The 10,661-nt window shown below is 42.2% G+C and overlaps 1 protein-coding gene and 1 pseudogene across 1 annotated transcript; both read left to right on the top strand.

The window, feature by feature from the left end:
- The first annotated feature begins 939 nt into the window (after window positions 1–939).
- Window positions 940–3,121, top strand: LOC120287748 (annotated as a pseudogene).
- A 1,915-nt stretch (window positions 3,122–5,036) lies between these two features.
- On the top strand, window positions 5,037–5,743 carry LOC120287747 (UDP-glycosyltransferase 74E2-like). Its single transcript, XM_039301074.1, is given in 2 exon segments — window positions 5,037–5,145; window positions 5,148–5,743. Coding segments are annotated over 2 exon segments (705 nt in total).
- Window positions 5,744–10,661: the final 4,918 nt, after the last annotated feature.

Below are 10,661 nucleotides of genomic sequence, written 5' to 3'. Positions count from 1 at the left end.
CAAAATCCTACATTGTTTTTCGCAAATCAAATCAATGATGAGACATGCAGAAAGTTGCTTGCGTGCGCTAGACTGTCCTAGTCAATATTGGTGTTTTGCTTCCGTTCTCTATCGAAATGTACAAGATGGACCGAAGCCAATGTCTTTTCCTTCCTACAGTATATAGTAATCCATCTACTCGCTTCAAAAGCCATGATGTCATTTTTATTATGCTGTTGCCATTCCTCAAATCTTTCTTGCCGATCGAATATATCACTTGATGGAAGCGGCGAAGTGTCCACTTTATTTGTCACATTATACGATAGCTTTTGTCTATTCTCCCTGAAATCCACGTATGCTTATACGGCAAGAACATGAACGATACTCTTAGTGATTCCCTCAAGAAATCATGATTCGCAATTTTAAGCAATGCAATCGATATAAAAATTGACCAGTATAGATAATGCAACTCTCTCTGTTTTACTGCAATAAGGGCTTGTTTTAGAAAGATTGATTTAAATGTGATAGAGGCCGTTAGATCGTTAAATGGCCAATTAAACGTGTGGGGGGAAGGATTCCCTGATTAGAAATGGAAGAAAAATTGAATTTCTTTTGTAATTCATATGTAAAGAACGACATACTTGGGGCGATCCAACGAAGGGGTAAGGAGATGATTGGGGATGTTGGTGGGGTCACTCGAATTAAAAGAGGCCCTGTCCCTCTTTCGTTTCGAGATAGAAGAACATGTGTAGCCCAAGTTCAACAAACGGTTCAACTATCACGTGGTGAATGAGCTCCCATCATCAATAACGCCAGCGCAAGCAACTACCATTCCAAGGACTGTCTCGGCAAAAGATCTTTCTATATAACAAGGATCGGCGTCAGACCATACGTGACTTTTATACACAGTCGATGTCATCGAGTCGAGAGGGAATCTGTCCGAGCAACAGACAGCCTACCATGTATCCGGCTAAGGACATTCACGTTCTAGTCCTAGCCCACCCAGTGCAAGGCCACATAAACCCAATGCTCCAATTCTCCAAACGGTTGGCCTCAAAGGGTCTCAAAGTCACCTTCCTAATCCCCATCTCCACCAAGAAGTCCCTCAATCTGGTAAAACGCGAGCTCCATCCAGGTCGAATACATCTCCGATGGGTTCGACAACGTCAAGCAGACAAGCTGAGCACTAAGGAGTATCTCGAACACTTCCGACTCTCCGTTTCTCAGAGCCTGAGCGATTTCATTCAGAAACACCAATCTTGTCAGGAGAATCCGGCTAAAGTTCTTATTTACGATTCCTTTGACAGCTGGGCTCTAGACGTGGCAATAGAACATGGAATGCATGGAGCTTCGTTCTTCACTCAGTCCTGCGTCGTCAGTTGTATCTATTACTTGGTTCACCAAGGAACAGTGAAAGCTCCCACTAGATGCTGTCGATGGACAAGGGCGTGTTCTATGTGACCCTCCGGTGATGTCGGTTTTAGGGCTGAACGATTTTCCTTCATTTGTTGCCGATGTCCATAAATATCCTGGCGTACTCGACATCGTTCTCGGACAGTTCTCCAATTTCCGGAAAGCGAAGTGGCTTTTGTTCAATACTTTTACTGAGCTCGAGGAGGAGGTAAGTAGCTCCAAATCACCTTAGTGAACATATGACTAGAAAGACTTTTTTTGAGAAGGTTTTGTGGATGACCCAAATGACCCTTGTTAAGTGCGCTCGATAAGAGTCCAAAAGTAATTCATTAATTGCCACGACTTAAATATTTATATAATCCATGATTTGACGGAAAAAAAAAAGTTCAACTGCAAAAAATTTCATAGCGAGTGGCCAGTGGCCATGTTCGGCACATATTTTCCACTTTCTTATCCACTTTTGGTACTACATTAAATTAACAGATATAGCTTTTTGAATACGAATTTCACTAAGAGCTGTTACCGAAGAAAAACTAAGAGATTTTTTGAGCTCATGTGCATATACGACGCGCTTGAAATCAATCTAATTTCTAAAATAACAAATATATTTGCTTTCAAATTCATGACACGAGATTGGCCACAAAAATTGGTGACAAGAGAGGCAATCTCTTCATGAACATTTTATTGCATGGAATGCAACTTCTATCTTTGGGTAAAAGGGATGTTAGTATAAGTCAAATGGAACATTTTCACGTGCCGCTAGAGAATTGGTGTCATGTGCGCAATTTAAATGATTTGTGCATTGAATCCCAGCTGGTGAATTGGATGGGGAATCAATGGTCGATGATGACCGTCGGACCCACGATACCTTCCGTATACATGGACAAGAGACTCGAAGACGACACAGGCTACGGGCTTAGCCTCTTCAAGCCCGAAGCAGAAGCTTGCCTCCGGTGGCTGGACTCGAAGCCGCCCTGTTCCACCATCTACGTATCGTTCGGAAGCTTGGCGTCTCGGAGAGGACCAGATGGAAGAGCTCGCGAGCGGACTCAGGTCGATGAAGAGCCACTTCCTGTGGGTGGTGAGAGAGTCTGAAGAGAAGAAGCTCCCACGTAACTTCTTGCAAGAGCTAGGTTAGATGATGACAAGAAGGGTTTGGTGGTGAGGTGGTCCAATCAGCTCCAAGTGCTGAGCCACGTCTCGGTCGGTTGCTTCATGACCCATTGCGGTTGGAACTCTACCCTCGAGGCGCTGAGCTTGGGAGTCCCCATGGTGGTGATGCCCCAGTGGACGGACCAGCCGACTAATGCCACTTTTATCGTGGAGGTTTGGAAGGTCGGCCTCAGGGTCAGGGCCAACGAGCGAGGGGTTGTGACTGGGGAAGAGATCGAGAGTTGCGTGAACGAGATCATGGAGGGAGGAGAGAGAGGGAAAGAGATCAGAGAAAACTCCTTGGGTTGGAAAGAATTGGCCAAACGAGCCATTGACGAAGGAGGTAGTTCCGAAAAGAACATCCAAGAATTTGTTTCCAACGTTCTTGATTTATGCACATGATGCATTTGCCCCTGCAATAACGGTGAAAAATAATCTTACTGATTTGATACATATGGTTGTATCTTAATCGAATTGTAAGATTTCATTTAGAATAACATTACAAGTTTAGAACATCATTAGTCTCTAAATATTCAATTCCAATAGTTAAATATAATTGTAATACAATTGCCATATCTTTTATATGTCTTGTGATTCTCCAAATCTATCACTTAAGATTATGTGTATATTTCCCTTAATGTAACAACTTGGTCTGATGAGGGTGGGGAGTGGTTGTTGGGGCTAGAGAGTTTCGACAAGGAGTGGCTCCTAATCGGCTTATAGGATAATAAAGGGAGAAGGAGGTATATTAAACATGGGGAGAGTGATTTGAATATGAAAACTAGGGATTAACACATGGAGGCACCTTTTAGACATAATACTAATACTTTTGTTTTAACACTCCAAAGTTAGGTGTGTTCAGATGAGAGCATTTTTAGGAAGGTAGCCTAGTGAAAATGTGCCCATTTATACATCAAAAGATCAAAACTGTGATGCTTGTGATATAGAAGTCCTCTTAATGTTAGTTGAGATGTGTGGTTGAAAATTATTTGAGAGTAGTTGAAGCTTGTAACTGAAGAATAGTCCATGTTGAACTCTTAAAGAGCACTTTTTGGTACTATGGCAGTGGAAAAGAGCCCATATATTGGCAAGAGTGCTTAATTTTGATCATGTATGCTTGAGATCAACAATTGATGAACTGCTCCACATGGTTATATTGTGACAATATATCAGCCATAAGCTTTGCAAAGAATCCAATTATCCACCAAGGACCAAGCATGTAGAAATACACCATCACTTTTTGTGGGAAAATGTAGTACTAGTGTAATAAAGATGGTGTACACCAAGACAAATTATCAAGTTGAGACGTCTTCATTAAAATGATAGTTGATGTTTTTGGTATTGAAGTCCCCTTAGTGTTAGGTGAAATGTGTGGTTGAAATTCATTTGAAAGTAGTTAAAGCTTGTAATTGAGATTGGTCCACGTTGAGCTCTTAAAGAGTACTCCTTCTGTACTATAGCGTTGGATTAGAGCTTATACATAGGCAACAGCGGTCAATCTTGACGATGTACGCTTGAGATAAACAATTCCATTCTTGAAATACACCTAAGCTATAAAACACAATTTCCCCACCTTGCCTTTGTTTCTCCTTTGCTTAATCTCTTGCAAAATTGTTATTGCAAGAGTGCTCAGTCTTAATGATGTACACATAAGACCAAAATTCGCATTCTTATAATACACTTATGTTGTTAAACACAATTTCCCTTTCTTGCCTATGTTGCTCCTTCGCTTGACCTCTTGCCAAAGTTTTGTACCACACACACATACACATATAGAAATTTACACTTCCACAAGCCAACAGAAGCTTGAGTCGAGAGAAAACATGGTGAAAACAAAGGGAAACCCAAGACTTGGAGGAAAGAGATGTGAATTTCAAGAGTGATTCTTGAGGGAATTGTGTGCGATTAGTGAGCAAAAGAATGTGTTGAAAACAAAGCAAACTGGTGCAGAATTCACGGCCAAAATTATGAGGAACCAATGAGTTTCGACCATCGTCCCTAGTATAAATGCTGCCACTATCCTTGGCATTTACTAGGTAAAATTCATAATTTCTATCTCATTTAACTATATTTTGATTTATTTTTGGCCTAATTGCATGTCTTCTTATTAGAAAAGCCTTATGTGATATTTTAAAGTTGACAAAACCTTCTACCTTTCACGTTTATATGATAGATGCAGATATTGTTTTATTTCTATTAACAATGATGTAAAGGACGCTTTACCACCATGATGGAATCTGAAGTACAAATTAAGAAGATCAATAAAGCTTGATGTACATTGATAAAAGGGTGAACAAGTCAAGAAGAATGGAAAGTTCATAAGGATTTGGAAGTATTGTAATAAGGTGAATAACTAAGTATTACTTGAACACTGATGTACTTAGGATGGCCAAATGTGATAAATGGGCACAGATAGTGCAAAGGATGCAAGTACTAAGAGAATAGGAAGGTCTGTATGTAATTGTAAAATAATTTGTAGATTTGGATCCCATATGGTGAATTGGATGGGGAACCAATGGCTGATGCTGACCGTGGGACCCACAATACCTTCATTATACTTGGACAAGAGACTCGAGGACGACACAGACTACGGGCTTAGCCTCTTCAAGCCCGAAGTAGAAGCTTTTGCCTCCGGTGGCTGGACTCGAAGCCGCCCTGTTCCACCGTCTACGTATCGTTCGGAAGCTTGGCGTCTCTCGAAGAGGATCGGATGGAAGAGCTCGCGAGTGGGCTCAGGTCGATGAAGAGCCACTTCCTGTGGGTGGTGAGAGAGTCTGAAGAGAAGAAGCTCCCACGTAACTTCTCGCAAGAGCTAGGGTTAGATGATGACAAGAAGGGTTTGGTGGTGAGGTGGTCCAATCAGCTCCAAGTGCTGAGCCATGTCTCGGTCGGTTGCTTCATGACCCATTGCAGTTGGAACTCTACCCTCGAGGCGCTGAGCTTGGGAGTCCCCATGGTGGTGATGCCTCAGTGGACGGACCAGCCGACCAATGCCACATTCATCGAGAAGGTGTGGAAGGCCGGCCTCCGGGTTAGGGCAAATGAGCGAGGGTTCGTGACCGGGGAAGAGATCAAGAGTTGCGTAAACGAGGTCATGGACGGAGAGAGAGGGAAAGAGATAAGAGAAAACTCCTTGGGTTGGAAAGAAATGGCCAAACGGGCCATTGAGGAAGGAGGTAGTTCCGAAAAGAACATTTAAGAATTTGTCTCCAACGTTCTTGATTTATGCACATGATGCATTTGGCCCTGCAATAATGGTGAAAAATAATCTTACTGATTTGATGCCAATGGTTGTATCTTAATTGAATTGTAAGATTTCATTTAGAATAACATTACAAGTTTAGAACCTCATTAGTCTCTAAATATTCAATTCCAATAGTTAAATATAATTGTAATATGATTGCAATATCTTTTATATGTCTTGTGATTCTCCAAATCTCTTTAGATTATGTGTATATTTCTCTTAATATAACAATTTGGTCCGATGAGGGCGGGAGTGGTCATTGGCTAGAGAGTCTCGACAAAAAGTGCTTTTAATAAAGAGCATAGGATAGTAAAGGGAGTAAGGAGGTATATTATGTTATTTATTTTTGTTAAATATGACTCGAAAGTTTAAGATTTGCTAAAATAGATATGAATTTCCTCTTCGGAAATTATGTGGAATCCGAAACTCGCGAAGCTCCTACACGAGATTTCCTCTTCATGCGAAGATTGGTTTATTGGGGCCCAAGGTCAAAGTTTTGACCTTGGGCACACACACGCACACACACGTCCGCCGAGAGAGGAATCTGCCATGTGAAGCTAAATACGTGGATGGTGGGCCCAGGTCAATTGTTTGACCTTTTATGGGCACACATATATATATATATATACAATATATTTTCTTCTCTGCGAGTGTGCATGGGACGGCTTGCATGAAGTCTCTGTGAAATAAACCCTACGAAGCCACAGACGTTCGACGATCCAAGAAGCCGCACATTCACCTATCGCTCGGCCGCGCGAAGCTCAAAGAGATACGGATTTCGTGTGTACACAAATCGCGTACGTTGAGCATTGTATTTGAGCTTCGAACGCGTGGTACTTTTGTTGCGCGAGTTGGGTTTGGGGTTAAATTAGGGTTTGGGAAATACCGAGAGAGTGTTTGAGTGACTGAGCTGTTTCAAATCTCCTCGTATCGGCTGATTTATAGTGAAATTCTTGGCTCCGCCGCCGCTTCCCTTCCCTGACATGTCTTTACGATCGAACCACGTAAATCTCATGTCCGATTTATTTTTTCTTCTTCCGTCTATATTTTGTTCGATCGCTCGCCCTATCGCAACAAGTGGTATCGAGCTAGGTTTGGCTGAGTTGAAGCGAATCGATGGCGATGTAAAACAAAGGTGAGAATCAACAAATTTGATGGGAAGGATTTTAGTTTCTGGAAGATTACGGACATCAAAGATATCTTTACCGATGAATCGCACTCGCCTTTATTTTGGGAGAAACCAGAGACGATGAAGCAAGCTGATTGGGATTTGCTGGATAGACGAGCTATGGGTGTTATTCGGCCGACGTTGGCTCGTAACATCGCGTTTAACATCCCGAAAGAGAAGACCACTGATTTGATGCAAGCCCCGTCGGATATGTACGAGAAGCCCTCTCGCGATCAACAAGGTCGTTTGATGCGACGTTTGTTTAACTTGAAGATGAAAGAAGGTGCGTCGGCCAGCAGATCATATCAATGAATTCAATGTAATTGTTAGTCAATTGAGTTCAGTTGAGATTGATTTTGAAGATGAGGTACGTGCTTTGATTCTATTATCCTCATTGCTTGATAGTTGGAATATTACCGTTACTACTGTTAGTAATTCCTCTGAGTCAACAAGTTTGATATTTGATGGGGTTCGAGATTTGATTCTGAGCGAGGACATTCGTAGAAGAGAATCTGGCGAATTTGTATCTACTGCTCTAGTAGGTGAAAATAAAGGAAGATCTGTAACACGTGTGGGTAATGGTAGTACTATAGTACTAATATGAACAGACGTAGTCAATCTAGGATTGCTAATGTTGTCTGTTAGAGCTGTGGCAAGAGGGGGGCATCTTAGAAGGGATTGCCTTAATCAAGAATGAGAAGGGTAATGGAATTGTGGTTGATTCTGCGATAATGTTGCAGCTGTAGCGTATAATGCTGATTATGTCTTGTCCGTCACCGATTATTCATCGTTTGATGGATGGATTATGGATTCTCGGTTGTTCTTTCATGTCACACCAAATAGAAACTTGTTTATCACTTATCAAGGCACGCTAGTGATAAAGTCCAGTTAGGGAACAACGCTGAGTGCGATGTTGTGAGTGTTGGTGATGTTAAAATCAGAATGCATGATGGTATCGTGAAGACATTGACTGGAGTAAGGCATGTTCTGGAATTGAAAAAGAACTTAATTTCTTTGGGTGCCCTAGATTTAGCTGGTTGTAGGTATTCTTCAAAAGGTGGAGTTCTGAAGGTTGTTCGAGATGCCCTGGTGATAATGAAAGGAATCAAGCACGATGGCCTGTATAAACTTCAAGGTGAGACAGTGATAAATTTCGCTGCGGAGACGTTGGATGCATCTGTTCGAGAGTTTATTGATTGCTCGAGGAAGACTTGGGTGTTTGTGCCAAGGCACAAGTTTGATGCTGGTGTCAAGATCTCGCAAAGTTTGATCGAGATGGGGGAAAGTCGATCAAATGTGGGCCGACAATAGCATGAAGTTTTGCTCGAGTTGACAAATAAATTCTGCATAAAAGATAACATAGTGAAACACCGCACTAGTGCCAATAAATCACAACAATTTGTAGAATTGTTGAGCAGAACATTACTAGAGACGGCCCGGAAAATTATCTCTAGTGTTGGTATTGTTAGAGAATCCTAGCCGATGTGCTAAGTACGTAAGCCGCCCGGTGAATAGATCCCCATCAACCGCTATTGAATGGCAAACTCCCCAAGAAGTGTGGTCGATAACGTTGCTGATTATTCTATTCTTAGAATGTTTGGTTGCCCGCATTATTTTCGAGTGAGTGATGGTAAGCTCGATTGGAGGGCAAGATGCATATTCCATGGCTATGCACAAGGTGAGCGGGGTGATCAGTTGTGGTGCCCATATATAAATTCACCTGTTAACAGCAGAGAAGTTACCCTTGATGAGTCTCCAATACTTTTGGCTAGGAGTGTTTGTGGCAATACTAATACAGATCTAGACGGTGTTTAGCTTGAAGTGGAGTTGCAACCAGAAACTCCTGAGGTAGCGAGTACGAGTACTAGCAAAGTAATCGACACAGATGGTGCTCATAGCGAGGTGGAGCCTATAGAGCCAATGGTTGCTGTAATGCTGAGATTAACAAGGTACGTGTTCGATCTCCCGACGTATATGGATGCAGCCAATGGTTTTACTTTATCCGCCGTTGAGAGGTCGTGTCGAAAATCCTTGCGTAGAGTTAAAAGTGCATGTGGAGTTGGTATTCTAAATGAGGTCCTCGGTTATGGCGAAGTTCAAAAAGCTTGAACTTGAATAATATCTCACGTGGCGGTTGAGCCATCGGGCTATGGGAAAGTAGCAGCAGAATTGAAATTTTTATGAAGCGATTGCGACTTAGCTCAAACGTCGAGCCAATGTGGGATTGTTAAATATGACTCGAGCTTGAAATTTACTAAAATAGATATGAATTTCCTCTTCGGAAATTATGCGGAATCTGAAACTCGCGAAGCTCCTGCGTGGGATTTCCTCTTCATGCAAAGATTGGTTTATTAGGGGGCCCAAGGTCAAAGTTTTGACCTTGGGCACACACGCACACACGTCCGCCGAGAGAGGAATCTGCCGTGTGAAGCTAAATACGTGGATGGTGGGCCCAGGTCAATTGTTTGACCTTTTCTGGGCACACATATATATACAATACATTTTCTTCTGCGAGTGTGCGTGGGATGGCTTGCATGAAGTCTCTGTGAAATAAACCCTACGAAGCCACAGACGTTCGACGATCCAAGAAGCCGCACATTCACCGATCGCTCGAAACGCGCCTCAAAGAGATACGGGATTTCGTGTGTACGCAAATCAAGCGTACGTTGAGCGTTGTATTTTGAGCTTGGACGCGTGGTAATTTTGTGTCGTGAGTTGGGTTTGGGTTAAATTAGGGTTTGGGAAACACCGAGAGAGTGTTTGAGTGACTTGAGTGTGTAATCTCCTTATATCGCTTGATTTATAGTGAAATTCGTTGCTGCTCTCCCCGTGGACATAGGTCTTTATGACTGAACCGCGTAAATCTGGTGTCCGATTTATTTTTCTTCTTCCGTCTATATTTTGTTCGATCGCTCGCCCTATCGCAACAATTTTTTTGTGATCCCACATTTTTCTCTTAAAGTTGCGACTATTCAACATAAAGTTTTTCCACGCTTCGTACCCTTTCGTGACACCGCCCATTTGGTAACCGTTCTTGATGGGAGACGGGATATAAAAGGCACGTATGTTCATTTCTCGACTGGGATCACAATGTCTAATACAAAATCCTCACATTTAGAATACACCATCAGTACATAAGGAAATTTAGTTAGTAGAGTGTGCCAAATTTTGTTTGATTTCAGGTTTTTCTAACAAACGTGAACAAGAACAATGGCTGGAGGTTTGTCTTTAATTGATCCTGACTTCTGCATCATGAATTTTATGTCTCACATTTGGTATCAGAGCTAGTTTAGTGCCTCTGCCTTGTTTTTCTCGAATTTTTGGTGTATTTTCGGGCATTTTAGAACATGAACAGTAATTTGGAGTTTTGAGGCCAACAAAGAAACTCCCAAATTCCGGGCAAATTCCGGCGACCCACCCCTTGATTTCGGACCCGCACGGTCGCACCGCCATAAGGAACATTAGCCATGAGTTTTTCCGGTATATCGGTGTTTGCCGAAGGCTAATAGGGCAGTGGAAGTCATGGTGGATGAGGATTTGCGTTTGTGGAGTTTTTCGTTTGATTTGAGGGCTATTTCTTGGTCATTTTCGTTGTAACTTGGACCCATGTAGTTGTGCCGGCATGTTTTACAAAACCCATCATTTAAGAAAGTCTGAGATGGGCTGCCGGAGAAGAAACGGGGCTGAAATTGCGATTGAAAATGG

Source organism: Eucalyptus grandis, chromosome 8 (genome assembly GCF_016545825.1).
Source record: "Eucalyptus grandis isolate ANBG69807.140 chromosome 8, ASM1654582v1, whole genome shotgun sequence".
NCBI classification, from domain to species: domain Eukaryota; kingdom Viridiplantae; phylum Streptophyta; class Magnoliopsida; order Myrtales; family Myrtaceae; genus Eucalyptus; species Eucalyptus grandis.
Note: the sequence above shows the minus strand (reverse complement) of the source record. Positions and strands in the feature narration are given on the sequence as shown.